This window comes from Cyprinodon variegatus, unplaced genomic scaffold (assembly GCF_000732505.1).
Source record: "Cyprinodon variegatus isolate N-32 unplaced genomic scaffold, C_variegatus-1.0 Scaffold5, whole genome shotgun sequence".
Taxonomy (NCBI): Eukaryota; Metazoa; Chordata; class Actinopteri; order Cyprinodontiformes; family Cyprinodontidae; genus Cyprinodon; species Cyprinodon variegatus.
In genome coordinates this window covers 2,061,116-2,082,443 of record NW_015150458.1, presented here as the reverse complement: position 1 = coordinate 2,082,443, position 21,328 = coordinate 2,061,116, and the positions used below count along the sequence as shown (strand labels likewise).

Here is a 21,328-nt window from a genome sequence, read left to right as displayed (position 1 = left end):
ACGGATGTTAAAGAAAAATGGAGTCGTAAACTTAAACACACAAAAAATGACTTCCTAAACTATTACTCTAAAACAGTTTTAGGCTAGTGTTTCTTTATTACATTTACATTTATAAAAACTGTTCCATTTTTTTATTTTGTTGACAAAATGAATTATACCAACAGCAGAAGGTCCATAGACCCTTGATCTAGAAACCTCCTTTAGTCAGGGTTCAAAATCCAACATTAAGGAAAACCTGAATGACTTTGTTCTATCAACACAATTATAAATTCTAAGCGCTGCAAGAAAATCCTAAAGGAGAATCTCAGGCTATCAGTTTAGGACCTTTTTTGCAGTGGTTCAGTCAGAGCGATTTAAAGCGATTTAAAAGAGATGATGCTAAAAAAGTTATGACTGCACTAAATCTCCACCATAATAATATAAACGACTCAGTCCCAGTCATCCCAAAGTCTACATCGCAGTAGTTATTAGGTTTAGCTCACCGTTTCTTTTATTACATTAAGCTTAGTTGGTTAGAAAATCTTTTTTTTTTTTGCTTGATAAATTCAATTTGGCCTGTAGCGCTCTTTGTCTGGCCTTTTAAAATTGTTTGACTATTTAAAGAACACAAAAGAACTAAAACTATAAGATTCCTTTGAGGGCAGCTACCTTTATATAAAGCTGTATATATTTTAATTTGTACCTAAACTGTCCTATAAAAATCTTTATTTTATAAAAAGCCAAAATGTCAAGTCACAGCAGACTTATGTTGCATTTATATTATGAAAAGTTTAATTGCATGAAATAAAACTAAACTGAAAATGAAAGTAAATGTAGAGACGTTAAGGGCATTCATGTGGCTTTCTTCTTTAAATTAGCAAGCAGTTTACTCACTCTGACTTATTTGTACTGGCTTCTCTGTCCCTTATATGTTTTTCTTTTGTCATACTGGAAATGTTTTTGTTTTTTTTTATCTTTTAATTGGCCACATGTAGATACTTTGCATTTATTGGCACTCTTGGTAAAAATGTGAAAAAAGGTTTAAAATAAGCTCATATTTTACTGTTTAATAACAGAAACGCATATGGATGACATGGCATTCTTATTCTCCACAGTGGATAAATAAGCTTGGATCTTCATTTAGTGTTTGTGAAAGTTCCAGAAACCTGCAACGTTTTAACTTTGGCTTTTCTATACTGCATCGAAATCAGAAAGAACATGGAAGCTTTTTTTGAAACATGAAACATCTTTTTTTCAAAACATGTTAGTGTTTTTTTTTGTTTTTGTTTTTATGTATTTATTACTGTTTTCAAGTCTGCTCTTTAAAAAATGAAATTGTCTAGAGCTGTTTTAAAGGAAATTTCTTTTTGTTTATACAAAAGGAAAAAATAAATCTAAGTCTAAGCTCACTTGAATGACGTGTGCATTCGTTCCCACTTTAAAGGCTTGCTAGACAAACACCATGTTTGTAACCTAGAGAAACGAGAAGCTGTGGGTTAATAATTTAAAGCTCTTAATACTCAGATTATGATAAAAATGCAGAATGTATATTAAAAAAGTTTAAATGCACCAGTTGCATGTTTCCAGTTAATTAAAATAAAGGCATAGAACAGCACCAGTTTTATTTTGTTTTTTAATATTTTCTACAAGGTAACCCCCCCCTTCCCTCACCTGATTGAATAAGATTAAATAATAATAATAATAATAATAATAATAATGATTTCTTTGTCTTAAATCTTTCTCATGCTGTTACTGTTTAAAGTCCAAGAATTTGTGATCAACATTATCATACACAACCCCGTGCATACTGAGCATAAGCTTTTCTTTTAGGAGATGGAAAAACATCTTTTTTAATTTTATTTTGTGGGATGCTGCATACACAATATCTATGCATTGTTCACCTGCTTCCTGTGAACCCTGTGCTTATCACCTGGAGCCACCTCTCCTCCTGTCACTCACACAAGGGATTTTCTCCCCCAAGAGCTGTCATTCAAGCACCAGATTAACTGCTGACATCATTAAAGCAGCAGGACCACCTGACACACTGTTGGCACAGTCCAGGAATGCAAACCGACACAGAGCGACATGGGCGCTGGCACAAAACATACACAGTATGGTAACAGGGTGGATGGGATGATTTATGTTTCCTTGTTGTGGTGTAAATTATTGAAACATTTAAAGTAAACATTGACTGAGCGAATAATAATTGGAAAGGTTATAATTTTCTCCTGAATAATTAAATAAAGGGGTCTCTCTAAATCTTTGCAGACACTTTTCTGATTGGGTTGAGATCCCAGACTAGTTTTGGTCTATATGGCTGGCCTCTGGTTTCTGGCTGGAGCCTACTGGCACTGTTCCCTGATTTTTCTATAGGCTAAACTATAGGAGTTAAGTTTGTTGTTGCATCCTGATGTTGCCACAGCAACCGTCAAATTACCGCAGTGACCTCCTGTGGGGCATCAGACACAGAAATAGATTTCTAATTCAAAACCTGTGTAGGAAAACACTCCCAAACAAAAGAAGGGGCATGTCTTATTGTGACTACTGCACACATGTGCAGAATGCTTATATCTTAGCTGAGATATAGACTGATAGCATATCGTGGGAGAAAAAATAAATAAATTTGAAGTCCAGGGTGAGAGTCTCATTGGAAACTCTGAGGCAGTTTTGAAAAGCAAGTTTAACAATGGTGTTTATTTTTCTTAGATTGCTTCAATACTGATCCAGATCCTAAATGAGGTTAGGTCTTAAAGTTGGGCGAAGAAAATTTGAGCTGAGGAGTTTTTGCAGAAGTTGCCTTAATTGAGGAGGTGGTTTAAATTAGGGAAAAGGTTAAAATAAAGGTGAAAAGTGAGAAGATTTTTAAAGCAGACCTTTGTTTATTGCTCTTGGCTCTCACTTTCTGCAATCAGGAGCTGTCCTATAAGACAGACCAAATGAAAGGCAATTGTAGGCAAGACTAAAACTCTCTCACAGTTTGGACAGGCTTCACTACTTTCTGAGGTGCAGTGATATATATCCTACCACTGTTTGGCCCACTTTTTTTTTTTTTTTAAACAAAGTTGGTTTCAGTTGATCCCATGTGGAGGGGGGTGGAGTGTGTGTGTGTTTGTAGGGGAAGAGGGGGGTTCAAGGCAAGGCACTCCACCCTTACCCAGGCCCCCCTTGGCTGCAGAGCATCACCGCTGTGCCAAGAATGTGCTGGGGTTTTCTGGGTGGCGGCCATATTGGAAGCCTGTCTGACAGGTCCATTGTGCATGTGTCAGATGGCTTCTGTGATTGGGCGGTTGTGTCCAGTCACGTTTGGGCTGTGTGTTCCAATCGTCTGTGCCACTAAGCAGGCTGTCTGTTGCTCTCACCCAGGGTTTGGAAATATGGCCCAAGATAGCAGCACCCAAGTTTTCAAATCAAAATCAAATTCTTACACTTCTTTTTGTTTCTGTAACCCTCATGTTCTTCAGTAACATTTGGTGCTTTTTATTATTATAACTTTTTTTTTAATATAAAACGTTTACATAACTTTACCCCACCACCCTTTTTACATTCTTACAGTCAAAGTCACGTAACATCCTGCGTGTCGGGCTTCACTCTCTGGGCTCGGCTCTGTGGGGGGACGACCTTTGTTGCCATGACAAACCTAGCAACAGCCACGCCCTGACCACCTTTCTGTATGGACTTCGTGCGTTACTGAGGTCTTCGCTGTCAGTTGCCGTGGTAACCTTACCCTCTCATCTCATCCAGGTAACATGCTAATTGACACATACTTTCTTGCTTCTTTTAAATGGTTCTGATTCTGAACTTTCACCTGGTATAAGTGACCATTTGCGATTTCATCCAGATTAATGCAAAATGCCGATGAAAGCAAAAAATGACACTGTTAAGCAAACTTCATTTTAGGATTTAGCCAATGCCTCCTTTTGTATGAATTAGACAGGGGGAAGTTTTAAGACACAAAAAAGGTTTAGAGCCATCCATTGCTTTACCCAATAAGGGTAAAGTGATTTGGCAGCTGGGCTCCAAACCTGCTTATTCTTTCAGTAAAATAGTCTCCATATTCCAGTCACTTATAAAACTGCAACTTTTTAAAGTGTCAGTGATCCAACATACCTGAATTAAATGCCTGGTTTGCCTTCTTACCCTTCTGTCCAGAGCAACAGAGTCTCACTGACACCAATATTTAATCCAAATAGGATTGAATATTAAATAAAACAAGACATATCTAAAAGTTGAGTGAGTCCAACCCTTTTGGCTTGGTGTTTTTGAGCTCTGTCTGAAACCTTCTGTTGGGAAGGACTCATCCTCTTTATTTTACATAGAGCTAATGCTATGTAAAATGTATGTACACTGCTTTATAATGGCTCATGAGCTGAGTTTTTATCTTTAAATGCGTTTAAGTTGAAAGTGAAAGAATTTGAAGCAGCCTCAATGATCTGCAAATGTTTTACTTGATATGTTTTTTTATGTACCTGTCATTTAATTTAATGTATCTCTGTTTCTTATGTAACTTTGCTGCCTCTTGGCCGGGACTCCCTTGAAAAAGAGGTTTTTAATCTCAATGGGATTTCCCCCCCCCCTGGTTAAATAAAAAAAATAAGTTAAGTAAAAAAATTAATAAGTTTTTATCTGATTTTGTATAATTTTTAATGTATCTGAAAACTTAGATATCTATAATAGATTTAAGTTTGTTTAAAATCTCTTAACAGCTGAAAGGTTGACCCTTTATGGTCCTTTCTCTGTTTCCAGGACAACATTTTTCTTGTTAACACAATTTACGTTTTAAATCTTCCACTTTTTTGACCTCTCAAGTTGTGTTTTGGGATAAACGTGTGTGCATACATGTAATGTAGAGAGATGTTTACCGTAGTTTAGAAAAAAAACAGCAGTAATAGAATAGAATAGAATTCAACTTTGTCATTGCACTGTCACGAGTACAAAGCAACAAAATGTGGTTTGCATCTATCCAGAAGTGCTATACAGGATATACATATTATTACAGGTGTATGTACAAGCAAAAAAGTAGTAGTAGTTAATGATGATAGCATTTTGGCAAACAGACGTCTCCTAAAGGAAGACTATCGGACTCTGCAGATTCAAACTCAAGCATCAGAATCTGATCAGAAGTGACACATATAGATCCCTATTTTTGGTAACCTTAAATTGAGACAAGGGAATACATCTTAATCTCCAGTCAAAGCTGGACTGATTGAGATTACTGTGATTATTGATTGTTTAACCACTGTTTGGATTTATCATCTCTCTGAAACCACTTGTCTAAAAAAATGCAGTGAAGAACCTCTGCTCTATTCTTGTGTATTCAGCACCAGATCCAAAATGGACAGGTTAGCTGACGTCTGTGTTAATGCAAGAAAATCTCCTGTCCAAAGCCTCTCCCTGTTCATATTGATCTCCTATTAATCTGCTGTGGTTCTCATTTTAGCCATTGTTTTCTTGCCTTGTTTTTGATTTTTCTCTTTTTTTTTCTAACATTCAGTTTGCTTTATTTGTATAGCATCACTTTACCACAACTTTCTCAAGGGCTTTATTAAAAATAAAATCTTCTTAAAGGTGTGTGTGTCTGTGTGTGTGTGTGTCTTTGGTCATGATATTGGTTGGGGTGGGGGTTTGGTAGTGGTCTGTGAGTCTGTGTCCAGTCTGGCCTCTCAGTGTGAAGGTGGAGTCATCTGCTGAGGCATATGGCAAACCACCACCCTTAACCAGACAATCAGCCATAGCAGCGCTATAGCCTCCAAAGCCATCTCTTTACCAAACTAACCTGAGCACTCTTCAAGCACACTTAAAGACTTCTCATTCTGAAGAGACCTGACACAGTATTGTTTGTGATTTCTTTATTCAGAGATATAGGTCAGTGCCTAGCTCAGAGAACAGCTGTGTTGTCACAGCACTCACTGGCTCCAGGCCTGTGCGCACTGTGCGCGGCGGCTTGGCCTAGGCAAAAAAAGGTAGAGTGGCTAACTAGCAGATGTCAGCTGTGGTGGGAGCGGTCCTCCTGTCCCACTCTGGCCAGGCTTCCCAACCCTTAATCTGTCCCCTCCCCCTTCTCCACCCTGGGGAGAGAAGTGAATGAGTTGAAAAAAAAGGGGGGGTTGGACTGAATCAGGTGTTTGGTGATGAAGCCAACATGGAGGTAATTAGCGGCTGTTATGTTGTGACCATGTGATTAACTTAGCATTTCCATTCTCACTTTGTGCCGTTGTCTTCACCAATGTATGAAGGCTGCTCTTATCAAGATGATAACTTTAGTCAGACGATATTTCTTGCATTGCTTTGTATAGATATTTCCTTCAGGTAAAAGAGCGTAGACTGTCTAGACCAGCAGAAGTGGTTTTACAGACTCAAACATTGTGGTCTCAGCCAGTTAGCCCTCTGCTACTAGTCTACAATACTTAATCCATTATTGAGCAGCTAAGGAAGCTGAGCAACCCACTGAAAGCCTCCTCAGAGCAGCCCAATGCCACAGCCCATCTGAAACATTAATTAGACTCTTTCCATCATACAATGTTCAGCAACCACACCCAGCTCACACACATGTGCAGAATAAAGCTTTCCCATAATGCTCTATGTATTCGGCAAACTAAATTATTTTAATGCTTTTAAAAGGTATATGTGCAAACCCTCTTAAATGGAGATTATTTATGAATCCAAGTTTCTGAAATAACAAATAAATGCACATGCAGATGTTTAATTTAATTTTTTTCCACCCAAAATAAATCTCTTCTAAACATTAAAACAGAATTGATTGAAATTTTACCCAATGAAGTTTTTTAATCCTATGATTACAAACCCTCCTAAAGTTTATGGTCTTCCTACAGAAAAATCCATAGTTCTATGGATACAGAATGTTAATTCGCTGTTATATTTAGTTTTTTCCTGATGATTTTCTGTTCACTCATCAGATATAGGGTGCAAAAGTTGTCAACAACTCTTTCCTTCTTCTCTATTGCTTTGACATTTGGGAAATCAGCTTTTCTCCGGATGGCTTTCACCTTTTTGTGTCTAAAAACTCTCTCTGCTTGTGTTTTGTACAATTTGTCAGTAACAATGAGATAATTCAAGATCTCAGCAATTAAATCCCCTTTGGGCTCAACGTAGTTTTGAATGTTTTTTACATCTGACTAGAAAATCTTGTTTCTCCTATTCTCTTACCAAAAAAAAAAAAAAAAACACCGAAATTTGTTTAATAAGTTTGAAGACGTTTTGCTTCCCATCCAGGAAGCTTTTTCAATTCATCCTATCTGAAAGTTATTTGGGTATCTCAGAAAAATGAAACATGTTGCTTTGTGACTTTTAGGTTTTTTTTTATTTAGTTTAAGACAACTTTATTTTGTTTATTCAGACAAAAAAATGCATTGTATTTACATAAACAGTATTGTGGCTGTTAGGCTGAATCAAAAGTTTATGAACGCTTTCCTTCTTACACCACTCATAACAAAAATTAATTAATTCATGATACAAGAAAATATACTTCACTCACAATAATGTCCTTGAAATATAATATTGTGTGCACCTTTTTTAAATCTAAGAAAGGACGTACATACCTTAGTTTTAATTTTAACATAGTCACAAAACCTTTTGGCTTTTAATATCTATTAAATATCTAGTAAACCATCCTGTTTTCCCCAGATTATCAGTGAGTCTTGTCTTTAATATCTTTGTAGTTTTTTGGTTTTTAAAAAGAAATCTGGAAAATAATTTAGACTTCTTTCCTTCGGGTCAGTCTAACATCCTGAAGGAACTCTTATAACCACGTGTAAGACATGTTAGTAGTTAAGTTCTTGTGACATAAAGGGTAAGATGCTAATGAATATATTTTTTTCAGTTTAAGCTTAGGTTATACATCTATGTTATTGTGTTTAAAAAAGGAAAAAATCGGCCTGGAGCTTAAATTCCCTGGTGTTCATTTGTATATTAATGTTTCTGTGATGCTAATGGAATTGTTTTAGGAGAATATGTCACAGATTTTCTTTAAGAATCCTGTAAAAGATGAAAACTTCCAGAAAGTTCTGCTAAGGAAAGCTAGAAAGTAGAGCTAAAATTTGAATCCTCATGAACCCACAAATGGGAATGACTTATAACAATTTGATGGTATTAATTTTGAATTATTATGTTCAGTGTATTTAGTTGCATTTTATATATTCTTCTTTAAACATGTGCATTTCCATCCCTGTTTTTCATTATTTAATATAATATATATATATATATATAATATATGTTCATTCAAGATCTTTCTAGGGAACTTGCTTTAGCTGTGCCTAACTGGTCCAACATGTTTGGAATTAAAAAGAAAAACTAGTTTTTCAGGTTTATTCTCAAACAAACTAAAGAACTTATAAATCTGAGTTAAAAACTGATCTGTAGTTTATAAAGGCGATCACCTGATCATCTACATACAGTCAAATGCAGGTTGTTACCCTCACATTTTACTGACCTCATTCTTCCCTGCTCCCACTATACTGGGCTGCTTCTAGTGAAAACTGCATTATTTCAATTCTAAATTTTAAGTCAGGATAAGTTGCTTGTATCTCCTTAAATAATCATGGCTTTTTAGGGAAAGTATATACAATAGTTTTATTGGAGGCTGATTTTAAAATAAAAACTGTCTTCATCCACTTTTGCAGACAAAGCGACATGAGGTCCTTTTATTTCTGTGGCCTTGGTACCCACTGCTGGATATGCATACTTTAAAAGTAGGACAAAAACGAAGAGGAGGAAGAAAGAGCAGGAAAAAAGACAAGAAGGCATGAAAACTGCATTAGGCTGTGGCAGCCAACACAGAGAGAAGGATGTGAATGATTCAGGAGGGAAAGGGATTAATAATGCAGGACTCCCTCTCTCCCTGTATGGCACTGTCCCTCTTTTTCTCCCGCTCCTTCACGTTCTTTTCTCTATTGATATGTTTCCCTTTGCTGTCTTCTGTCCTCACCTCCAATGTTTCATTGACCTAACCAGTAGGGGGAGCTATCATCATCAAACCTGCATAGACACTTTTTTTCTATCCTGTCCTGCTTTTCACTGCTTTTGCTTTGTGCATCAGCTGTTAACCTTCCTCTCAAACATATTTTATGAGGTGAAATAATGACCAACACTTGAGTTGCATAGCATTTTGTACATGAGTGTAGGTGACTGATGTGAAGTGCCTGACCTCACATCACCTGTGTGACTCCAATCAGCACTTTACCCTCTCCACCTCATCACACTCCCATAAGTCATGGTCATAGAGGAGCTGGTCACAGGCAGGAAATGGTGACCTGATTTAATTGTAACACTGGGGGCCCGTCAGGAGGCTTTTAATTACCTGCTTGTGTTGGTCTTCACTCTCAATCCTTCTTCTCTCCGTTCCTGCAGGATAGAGCTCTAATGGGCAGCATAACCCGGCTGTGTGACAATGCCATCGCCCTGGAATCATTCAAAGGCTCTGAGAGAGAGACCAACCCTCTCTACAAAGACTACCATGGTACAAACACACACACTCGCTTATCTTTCAGCGTCTTTTCCATCAGATACACACACATACACAGAGGCAGTGCATTAAAACCAGAGCTGGGATGGAGGCAGGGCAGCCCCCTTGCAGGCCAGGCTGTCATTGCGTGTTAGCGTGCTGCTGCTCAATCAGACGTGCTCCTCAGTAGACAGGCCGGGGGGGATTCAGCTGCCACGCCGTACCCCCTCTCTCCCTCTCACCCTCACCTCACTCCATCCCTGCCTCTCCACCCCCCTCCACCTCCAGCAGAGGCTCTCTCCCTCTCGCCTCGCCCGCTCTCCATCCCTGGTCCCATACCCCTGAGGCTCTGGAGCAGAGCAGACCAACACTAGGGAATCGATATTCTCACCATCACTCTCCCTTCCTCTCTGCCTCCATCTCTCCATCTCTCGCTCAATGTCTCCATGGCCAGCATGCTCTGCTAATAAATGGAGGGCAAAGCTTTCAGTGGAGAGACAGGACACTGGTAAGGAGACGTGTAGAGAGAGAGAAACTAAGGCATGGGAGGGGAAGGCAGAGTTTGTTTCTGCTCTCCCGGTCCTCAGCATCACTTTTTTTTTTTCTGCACAGTTTTATCATTTTTCTTCTTCTCCTCCTCACTTTCCTCTTTTCTATCACTCTCCACACATAAAGGTCAGTATAAGTGAGGGTGGTATTTTTAGCAGTTTCTCTCCAACTCTTCCACTCACTCCTTCCCCCCCTCCTTACATTTTCCCAGCCGTCCCTCAACTCTTCAAGTTGTTGCACATGTAAACATTCAGTTTTAGATTGTAGTTTTTCTTCAGAACATTTGTTTAGATCCTATACAGAAATGTTTATGCATTCTGCATTCGGCAAGCAAGTTTTAGAAACCTCGCACCATCTATGAGTTTTCACGATCTTAACTAGTGAGCTTCAAAAGTATCCTCTGGATTTTTGAGTTGATATTTATGCAGATTAACACCCCATACTTTTCCTGATTAACTAGTTCTGTTACAGGCTTCTGAAATACTTTTATGTGTATGATTGTTTTAATGCGTGTTGATGTATGCCAACGCATCTGGTGCGAGTAGGAGAGTGCATGTGTGTATGTGTGTTTGCGGCAGCAGTTCAGGGCTGCTCAAAGCATGCTGGGAAGCCTGTCACTGCAAATCAGGCAGAGGGAAATCACCCAAGTGCACAGAGGAGAGAACCCACCATCCCCCACTTTCTCTATCTGCTTTCCTTTCTCCATTACTCCCTCAATCTTTTCCTTTTCTGTGTCACGCTTGTTTGTACCACCCTACTTTTACAGTGTGTATACAGTTTTCTGGAAATGTCAATGTGCTGGAATGAAATGAAAAGGGGAGTCGAGGGTTTAGAAAATCCCACATCTGTTCCTCCTGTTGTAGCAGGAAATCATAGTTTCTGTTTTTATTATTACACTAAAAGTTGGGGGGAAAAATACCAGTTCTTCAATAATTAGGACATTAGAGGAGAGGAAGAAAGGCTTCTCTATTATTGTTTTTAAATCACAGTAAAATAATGTTTTGACATCCACTTTAGAATGCAATGTATATGATACAGAAAGAAATTATACGCTTTGATAGAAATAGATTACGGTATAAACTAAATACCTTCAAAGGAAAAATATAAATATTTATTGAATTCAAACATCCTTGGAAGGAAAATATGTTTATGGGAATGCATCTAGTTATTATTAGGAGGTTAATTCTTCAGATCTACCAAAAATAACAAAACCTCAACTTTATTAAAATAAAAGTCTGATAAAGTTTGAGGAAGAATGCTTCTTTAAAAGAGCTCCAATTTTGTCTTTATGTGTTAATGCAAAACAAATTATTGGTTCAAATTTTAAAAGTATGATCAATTTCTTACAGTATGCACAATTACATACTTTAATGAAAGAGTTAATTATTTATTTCTTTGTTTATTTTAATGTTTGTTTGTTTTTACCACTATTGAAAGATAATACAGGCAATCTTAGGTTGTTGTTCACCTTCATACTCAGTAGGCGATGTACTGTAAAAATGATTGAACTTAAAATCATATAAGTTTTGTCGTAGAGTGTATTTTCTTATTATTTCGATTAATATCATTTTTTTGATCCGGCCCCCCTGTGCTTCATAGGCTTGCTGTACGTACGCCAGGTGCCTCACCTGAACTGTCTGGCAAGCCAGCTCCCTGACCACAAGGACCTGGCCTTTAAGCTCAAGAGGAAACAGTTTAGTATTGAGGTATGTGTTAGCTTTGCTCTTTGGCTCTGCCTTAACCCCTTCCTTTATTTTATTTACAACATATGTCCTCCTATTGTTGTTTTTACCTCATTATTTAGCTTATTCACACTGGATTGCAAAATATTAATATATTCTCTATAGTTTGTCATCTTGCAATCACAACAGCACATGCTATCACCAGCTTTGTCTACACAGAGATTGATGTTTAAACCCATTTGTTTCAGCCAAACAGCTCTGTTTCAATGACATTGGATGAAAAGGGTCTGAATATAAATTTTCAAGTGTTGCCAGGAAATATCAACTTAATTTAGGTCAGGATTTTTGATACCATTATAACATGTAAAGGCTTGCATCCAAATGATGCTGCTGTAACTGTGGCTTTATGTTAAAGATTGGTGCTCTGCTGGAAGGTGTTTCAGGTATTTAGCTATCTCTTATAAGTTTCTTTAAAGATTTCTCTTTATTTTTATTCCATCATTGTTGCCTTCAGCTCCCTGGTTTCTAATGATGGAAAAGTTTTTCTCCATACCTCTAAAAGCAGATGCACAGTGTTGGTTTTCTGCTACTTTTAACGTTTGTCTGAAAGCCAATAATATCATTTTGGGCTCGTGACTTTAGAACTTGGTCTTCCACTCTTTCTTGTTTATTGGGTCTTTTATTCTCTTGAAGATAACTTTCTTTTACCCCACTCTTTCGTAAAGACCAGAATCGAGACATGCCCATCAAAAAAGTTGCCCTGTCAACAGGTGAACAAACCTGAGCTCTGCTGCTCCTTTAGAGCTACGCTGGTTTCCTGACCGCTTCTATCATTGATATCCGGTCAGCTTAGGTGGACATATATATCTTAGATGTAAAGATCTGGTTTGGTTTTTCTACTTTCAACGGATTTATTGAACTGCATCCCATTCCATATCTATAGGACATTGTTCTTGCTTTACGCTATTTACACTTTTCTACTGCTTCATCCCTGACCTGCTTTTTTCCTTGGTCTTTAGTATGTCTTTAGCACCCATCTTAGGCATTCATATAACAACTGAATATGTACTGAGATCAAATCATAAAAAGGTATGTCTCTTTAAAGTTAGTGAGTAATAATACTAACGAGTGTTATTCTAAAGATAGCTCTCTTTATCTGACAGTTTTTTTTTTTTTTTTAATAATATAATTTAATAATATAACGAAAACTGTAATTTTCTCTCCATTGACTTTTGTGGACTTTGTTAGATTTTTTTCGCACAGATGCAAAAATCCAATATAATCCACATATGTTTCTGGTTGCAATGTGAAAAAAATATGTAATAATCAAAAGGTATGATTATTTACTGTGCTCTATGTCCAAATATTTATTGTTATATATTATTGTTATATTGTTGTTTTGGCATTTGTCTGTTGCATTAAAACAGTAGCCATGAAGAGATGCTTCACCAATCAGCAAAGCTCTACCAAGCAGTTCTTACTCTACTTTGCTATTGGGGGACAGGAAAGAAGCCAAAACTATTGATTATACACTCTTACTGATGCAGTCGCTACAGTGTGAAGGTAAGAGGCAACAGAGAAAGAAAGAATATCTATTTCCATAAATTTGGCAGTCAAACCACTGCTGAATGTTAACGTGGTATGTCTTGCATTTTATTGCATGTAATTCCTGTAAAAAACACAGAAAAAAAATCTCAATAAATTTAAAGGAAATAAGAAATGTAACATAGGGTTTACCTAACTTCACCTTAAACAGCATTTACCCAATAGGTTTGTTATCATGGAATTTGCCAAGATTGCTTCACTGTTCAATAAATACAGGATTGTTGTTTGCAGATTAAATAGGTAATATTTTCCCATTTATAAGGACAGCATTTTTCCCTTTTTTATTATTTAGCAAAATTGAACTGTAGCTTAAACAGTCTATTAAAAGCCTTGCAATTTGAATATATTTGATGGACTTTTCTCCATCCAATTTAGATCCCCCCCCCCCTCATTGACTTTCTTCTAGTGCCTGAGCAACCATTCATTTTGAAAGTGTGGCCTCATCCCTCTCTCGAAAAGATACACATCTGACACTGAACTACTACTCTGGAGACAAATTAGGAGGCTCCGCACTTAGCTCTGGCTCATGATTGGTCCTCATTACATTATCATTACCTTATCGTACCCTCTGCTCCTTGGCTCTTTAGTGATTCCTATTGTCTCAGCCAGGATTTGGAGGGGAGGAGTGGAATGCCAACCCTACCCCCCCAAACTCAAAAGCTTCTAATTTTCTTTTCTTTTTGCCACCTTTGACAATCCTTCTAATCCTTTCTTCTGTCATCATTAACCCTCTCTCCTCTTTTCATTGAATCCCCTAATAGGCTCCTGCAGCACAGATTATAAGGTCTGTTAATGTCAATGATTTTGTTTATTTATTTATATTTAGAAAACAGCTAATCTCTTAAGACATCTGTTCACAGGTTTTTGTGTGTTTTACAAACCTTTTGCTCTTTGGATTAAACAGTAATAGAAATATAAAGGTGTTCAAGAGAAGTGCCTGAAATAATTTGTTTTAGTACTGGCAAACAGCTTTTAGAAATTATACTCAGGGAGCTGCCTTTTCTAGAAAATCCCTGTTAAATGCTTTGTGAACCTCTTTTGATAAACACCCCATTTACTAGGAATTAGCTTCCTGAAATTGGCTTCCATTGTCTCCAACAGTTGTTTCTCCATACTGACTTAAAACTCATAAGTTTTAAAAGATGTTTGGTGATAAAGTTACAGCTTGTTAGAGCCGTACAAAAACAACTGTAATGGTAAAATCATACGTAGCTTTTAAAGAGAACAATAACTGATAACTGTTCGATGCACACTTAGCCAGTTTTGTACACTCTGCTAATACATAACAGAACCCTGGTGGTGAAACATTCTTCCCTCTGCAGCCTTTTTGAGTGTGCCTAGCACTTAGAAATTAATGTCATAATTATTCAGGGCTTTTCTTAATTTTTCACCTTAGTTGTGCCAAGCAGGTTTCATCTCTTCTGTGGTTAAAAACCAAGTCAAACGCTAAGGTGTCTGGCTGCCATCAGCGTCCCTTTAACAATTTACAAAAAAAGGCTTCAAGTTGAATCACTAAGATTGGTTAGGTTTTTGACTTTTGTTTGTCGTTTTATTTTTTCTCTTGATTGATCTCATTCAATCATCCTGTTTAGTGAGTTTAAAGTGAGGATCCTGCTCACACCAATGAACCTATCAATCAACTAGTCGACCAATATCTTTACAGTTATAAAGCTTCCATGGCAATAAATGAGGGCAATGCAAAGTCCTATTCAAAGGTTAAAAAGGGAGCCAAAAAAAAAGATGAACTTAAAGGGGAACTTCTTTTTTTTTTACATTGGGCCCTTGATTTGACGTTATTACATCATGTTTTACTCACCCATGTAAGTTTTGTGTCATTTGGAGCCGTTCTGAAGATATTCGATTAGGTTATATCCAAGTAATGTCTTCCTATGGGCAGTCGAATTGAAGGTACAAACTGAACTGTTCATAATTTATTCTTTATGGTACGGCAGCATTCATAACATGTAGGCGAATCACTGTCCCCCAGACATCCGCGGTTATATTTTTTATATTTATATGTTTTAAAAACAAAGCAGCGCGTGTATGACGTCATCCGCGCGCGCCAGCTACCATTCATTCTTCCTGTCCCCTGAACTGCTGCTAGTTTTACTCACATGCCTGGAAGATGTCTAGTGCTACTACCATAGATGATCTCGCTCTCGAAATGGAATTGAACAATTCAGATTAGCTAGCCGAATGAATAGAAGGGGTTGAGCGTAGCCGCCTGTGGCCTGGGCTTCCTGTTGCGACTCCAGTCCGCATGCACGGATGACGTCGCTTTGTTTTTAAAACATATAGATATAAAAACTATAACCGCGGATGTCTGAGGGCGAGTGATTTGCCTACATGTTTTGAATGCTGGCGTACCATAAAAAATAGATTATGAACAGTTCAGTTTGTGCCTTCAAGTCATTGCCCATAGGAAGACATTACTTGGATATAACCTAATCGAATATCTTCAGAACGGCTCCAAATGACACAAAACTAAATTTGGTGAGTAGAACATGATGCAATAACGTAAAATCAAGGGCCCAATGTAAGAAAAAACAAAGTTCCCCTTCAAAAACTCAACAAAATGAAGCTTAAAATTGAATAAAAGATCAATGTTCAGTTAACCTAGAATATATTAGTTAAAGACTAAGGAAATGTTATTGCAGTCATTACTACCAATAGCCTCTACAGGAGGAGAATTTAAAGAAGCATAGAGCCTGGGAATTTGGTAAAACAAAGATCACAGAAAAGACTATATCCATTTTTTTATAATTTTTGAGACTTTTGAGTGGACCTTTTAATTACTGTAAACACTGGTATTTTTATCTCCTGTATAGCTGAGTTCTGCATAAAGCGTCAGTATTAAAACTGTGTTTGTTGCTAGATGGGGAGATTCATTTTAACATGAGTTCAACTCCCCTGATAAATAATCCTATGTTTCAACATTCATTAAAGGTCGGCCTTTTGAGGTTGGGTTACTATGTCATACATTTCAGAATTTAGAGCATTTTTAACACAAAGCTTTGTCCACTTTTCTAACAATCTGTTTACCGGGCTAAGAAGACTTCTGTTCTTGTTCTGCTTTTCACAAGAAAAATTAGTTCTACTGACATAAGACAATTAACGATCCAAAAATAGTTGCCATTGTTGACTCAAGAGTGCACTTAATCTAAAATGTCAATCATAATCCCTGGCCGTGACACATTCTTACTTGTCTGGGAATTTCCCATAGAACCTTGTGTCTAAAGTCACGCATTAAATCAGTTAGTCATTGTAATACAGTCATGTTCTGGTGTTTTTTTTTGTAATTGTCTGTTATTGGTTTGTGCATCAGCTGAGATGTAAATGTCAGAAAGGAATGCCAATAAATTTGTTTAAGGTGTCTTGTTACAGGAAGGTGTCTGACTGTTGGGGCATAAGCTGGACTGCCGTAAGGTTAGCAGCTGCGCTGCTGGTCCTCTGACTCTGTGGATAGCTGATTGACACATGAGATGACGGTTAAATGTGTTTGACAAGTCACAGCGATGGTCATCATCTCATTTACTCAACCTACAAGACTCTTTTTGCCCTGAAGCCACAAAAGACAATACTCCCCCTACTGAGCATCACATCCTGCCGAGACTTTGGACTTTGTTTCAACCTTCTGCAGATTTGTGTTGTTCTGAAATCAGCGAATCAATAAGCTTGTATTAGAAATAACGTGTGGGTGGTGGTGCTAAATGACAGCTGATTGACAGCAACAGATTCTCACTAGCTGACTCAAGCAGCTGCATGCCATCCCAGCTACGTGTGTGCTCGTAACTAATATCCTAACTGCTGCCAAACTCATCCTACAGGTACTACAGTCTTCGGTAATGAGGAAAAAAGGGCTATATGTTTTTAAAAAGTAATTAATGAATCTAAATCTGTTTGCTAGTTTTTTTTTTTAAGTTGTTTCAATCCCACTCTCAGCTCAATCGATGCTCTGCTTTCTTGGTGTTGCTGTTGCCTCAGCAACACTCGACTTGCTGAGAGTTCAAGCTGCGGTTGATGAGCAGTTATTAGCCATGGCGCCTGAGGACAGAATTAACCCATGGCCCTGCCTGTGCAGGTAGGGGAGTGTTAGTGGTTTGGACAGGATTAACACATATTCATGAACATTTGCAAACATTTCTTAGTCCCACACATCGATCTTATTATCCTATGTGAAAGCAACTTTCAATTATTCGCCATGTGCGTGAGAATTGTCCCAGTCACTCGTGTTGCAGCGCTCAAGCTCTTGTCACAGGTTTCACAAACCAAGCTGCTTTGAGGATGAAGCTCCAAAGAATGTAGATGGTACGCAATTACATTCTCCTTACCTTTGCTTGACCCTTTAAACTGACAGGCAAGGTGCCTTTGGGTGCATGGGTGCCAGAAGCAGGTCAGAAGATCAACTACAGTGTAAGAAAGGGATTTGTGTCAAATTAGTCTTTTAATAGAGAACCTGTTTGGAGGTGTCTTTAGCTGCACTCGCAGGGAATGTCACTAAGTCCTGCGTAGGCTGCACACAGGATGTCTTCTGTAGGTTGTAGAAACAGGCTGCTTACTGATGTTTAAGTTTTATAATTATTAATTATCAAGATTATTTATAGGTTTATTCATACCATTTCACTCAGTTAATGTTTTTACTGGGATGTTATTAAAAGTGCCAAAGAGACTGGCACACAGCAGTCACAAACCTGTCAGCTGGCTAAAAGTCTGGTAAACTTGACTCTTGCCAATCTCAAAGACATAATCGGCAGCTACAGACAGAGTAGAACCCCTGGCTAATCCAGAGAATATTAAGTTATTATTTAAACATTTTCTATCCTCATTGTTGCTATAAAACTAACAGAATGACAAAAATAGCTTATGGTATGTATGGTACAATAAGCTTAACTTTAAGTAAAATGTAATTTTCTTTATCACAGTTCACATTTTCTTTTGAAACCAAAACATATCACCATCATATCACCTCTAAATGCTATTTTTATTAATAACTAACTGCTGCTAATACTGAATTAGAAAATAACATTTTGATTTTGCAAATTATATACACACAAAGTCATTTTCTGTAAATCAGCCTGCAGTCGGATGCTCGTCAGGCACACCGCTCTTGGCTTGCCAACTGTACTTAACTATAAAGCAGCATTGTATTATGAGTGATCTGTATCACTCTGACACTCCTGTGGTGGCCAAGGGGTGCAGCCACCATCTAAATGTTTTAAAGCCAATTCAAAAGCACCTGAAAACTCAATAATTAGACAAACACTGAAACACTGGCAAAGAAAAAATGGTGGAAGCAGAAAAAAAGAACTGCAAGTTCATAAAAGCTGCAATGAGAGAAAATAGAAAGCAGCAAAGTGGAAATATGCTGCAGACACAAAACTCACTGCAAATACATTAATTATGCTCGCAACCAAACACAAAGAATATAAAGAAAGGAAGGTGCAAGTAGCAAAAAACAATTATAAATTAATAAGAGCAAATGTGCATCACATGCACTGCTGCCAATTCTTCAGCAAAGAAAATCACTGTTGGCTCCTAGAAGTTACGTGAAGGCTTTATCACCTAATTTGCATATTTGGTAATGCCTTTATCCAGCCTTTAGGAGGGAGCATTATCAACTTTGGCCAGATGGAGAGTGATTAAAAAAACTTTCAATGTATTAAAAAATAAAGATATACTCTATAAATTAATTTCAAGTGTTCAGTCATATTTTAACTGAAGTCAAACTATATAACTCAATAAGTCCACAACTTTACCAAGAAAATAGTTACCAAAGACACACACAGTCGACCAGGCTATTTATAAAACAAAGGCAGAGAGGAATCGATTTTAATGAACAGTTAAAAAAAAACTTTTGTGTAACTATATTTACATTTGCATGCACTTTCCTCTCTGACTACAGCTAAGGTTGTCAGCTGATTCTGGCCACCTGTCAGTGCTTTGGAGGAGGAAGGGGCTCATTACTGCTCGCTGAAGACTGTAAACTCATAATAATCGCTACTTTTAATGTGTTGTTACCAAAGTTTCCAACCATACAGAAATAAGTCACAAGATATTTTGCTAGTCGCTATTTAAAGATAAAAACATTAGTTTAAAGGTTGCTTAATATAACAACAAAGTCGATAAGTTGACAACAATGACGGCATGATGGAAGTGCTCCAGACCACTAGGAGGAGATGACCTCAATTCATATGAAACCACACTCTTTGTAATGTAGAGATTGTGTTTTAAAAAGATTCAAAGGAAAACTTAGCCAGCTTTCTTCCCTCCTGATTCAATTTATTTTATTTATATAACGCCAATTTACTACACATGTCATCTCAAGGCACTTTACAATTCAACCACATCATATAGTCAAATTGATTCAAAGTTTTCTGTCTAAGGAAAACCAGTTGATTGCAGCGACTTTTTGACTCGAAGGCAATCCCTTGCTAAGCATGCTTGTAGCGACAGTGGAGAGGAAAAACTCCCTTTTAACAGGAAGAAACCTCCAGCAGAACCAGACAGATGTCCTCTGGTTGGTGTTAAATACCTGTAGCTAAATCTAACTGGTATTCATTTTATTTATTTACGCATCCCATCCATGATCTTAGCTACTAAGTTTGGTAGGTTGGATGTCCTGTAGAAAATACTAACTATATTTTAAATTTTTTCTTCTACGATCATTGCGCAAAACACATGTAGCAAAAAGCACTGCCACTTGAATTTGGCTTTACATTTGCCCCAGTGCTACCCAGTCATCCTCGATTATGTTGCTCTTGTAAGAACTGTGGTTATTTACCTTTGCATGTGCTCTGTAAGTGTGCTGTGAGATAGAAGATATCCTGCAGTGATTTTCAACATATTCAAAACCCTTTTCCTCAGTATCAAGGTTGTAAATGCAAAGTTTAGTATCAGAATAATCTTTTTATTTGAGGCAGTGTTTTTTTTCCTGGGCAATCACCTATAAGTGCTGCTAAAACACTCATTCTAAAGTGTTTGAGCATTTTGTACTGCACCTATAGTTAAACACCTGTTTAGATTAAATTGCGACTTTTTAATTCCATTTACCGCCTTCAGTCATCCATTTCACTCCTACGTGACTCTAATAACTGAGTTATATTGTACAAGGGTGCATAAAATTTAAACAAATTGAATACAAAAATACAGATAGAAATCCTGAGAAGAGGAGGAAGAGAACCTAACTAACAGAGTCCAAGGGATGGAGTAGTTTAATGTTTCTTGGCATGTCCTCAAAACGTCTTTAAGACAACGCCTATGTCTGCCCCCTGTTGAAGCCTGTGGGTGCCAGGGGAAGGGTGTTAATGGACCTATGTGAGGAACAGAGCGCAAGGCTTGGAGAAAAAGGAGGGGGAGTCATAAGCGGAGAGGAGCAGTTAAGTGATTCTCAGGTCAGGTCTAATTAAAATGAGGGCTTCTCCTCAGAGGCACCAAACCGTCTTATTGAGACAGAAATGAAAAGGGGAGGAAGGAGGAGCTGCAAAATGCAGAACGAGTCAGACAGGGACCGACTCCTAAGGGCTTGTTTTTTTGCATTTGTTTTAATGTTTGTTTGCTTTATATGCCTGTTTGTATATCTTTCCTCACTTGTGTCCAATATTGTTTGGCATGAAAGATCAGGGAGAGGCCAATGCTGAAAAGAACTAATTTAAAAGAGATTGTTGACTTTTTGAATTCATTAGCGATGATGGCAGCTATTCTTTTGGCATAAAATTTATTTAAATTAAAGCCATCATTTGGTGTCCTCGATCCAAGGAAGGGATTTTGGCTCCTGATACGTCTAATGCTGATTTGTACTTTTCCAAGGAAATCACAATCAGCTGGGGAAAAAAAACCTTTGGAATAGTATTCCATTTGAATAATTTATTCTTCCTTCCTTGGTGCAAATCAGCCTATGTTGCAGTCGGGAATAAGGTGTGCATATCATATGTGCTTGTGTGGCAAAGAAGAGCGAGAGCTTTCTTCTGGCCAGTCCGTGGCACGCCATCATACTCTTCAGCTGAACAATTCACTACATATCTCCGAACTGCATTAATTATTAAACATGGATTTTATT

General features: G+C 37.6%; 2 protein-coding genes across 2 annotated transcripts in view; one reads left to right on the top strand and one right to left on the bottom strand.

Moving 5' to 3' along the window:
- Nucleotides 1-9,317, bottom strand: part of immp1l (inner mitochondrial membrane peptidase subunit 1) — a 49,838-nt gene extending 40,521 nt beyond the window's left edge. The window contains exon 1 of the mRNA XM_015374169.1: nt 9,293-9,317. The gene's annotated coding sequence lies outside the window, so the exon portion shown is untranslated. The remainder of the gene's footprint in view (nt 1-9,292) is intronic.
- Nucleotides 1-21,328, top strand: part of elp4 (elongator acetyltransferase complex subunit 4) — a 75,398-nt gene that overhangs the window by 20,125 nt on the left and 33,945 nt on the right. The window contains exons 7-9 of the mRNA XM_015374159.1: nt 3,532-3,720; nt 9,343-9,451; nt 11,585-11,691. Of these exons, the coding sequence (XP_015229645.1) occupies nt 3,532-3,720; nt 9,343-9,451; nt 11,585-11,691 (405 nt within the window). The remainder of the gene's footprint in view (nt 1-3,531; nt 3,721-9,342; nt 9,452-11,584; nt 11,692-21,328) is intronic.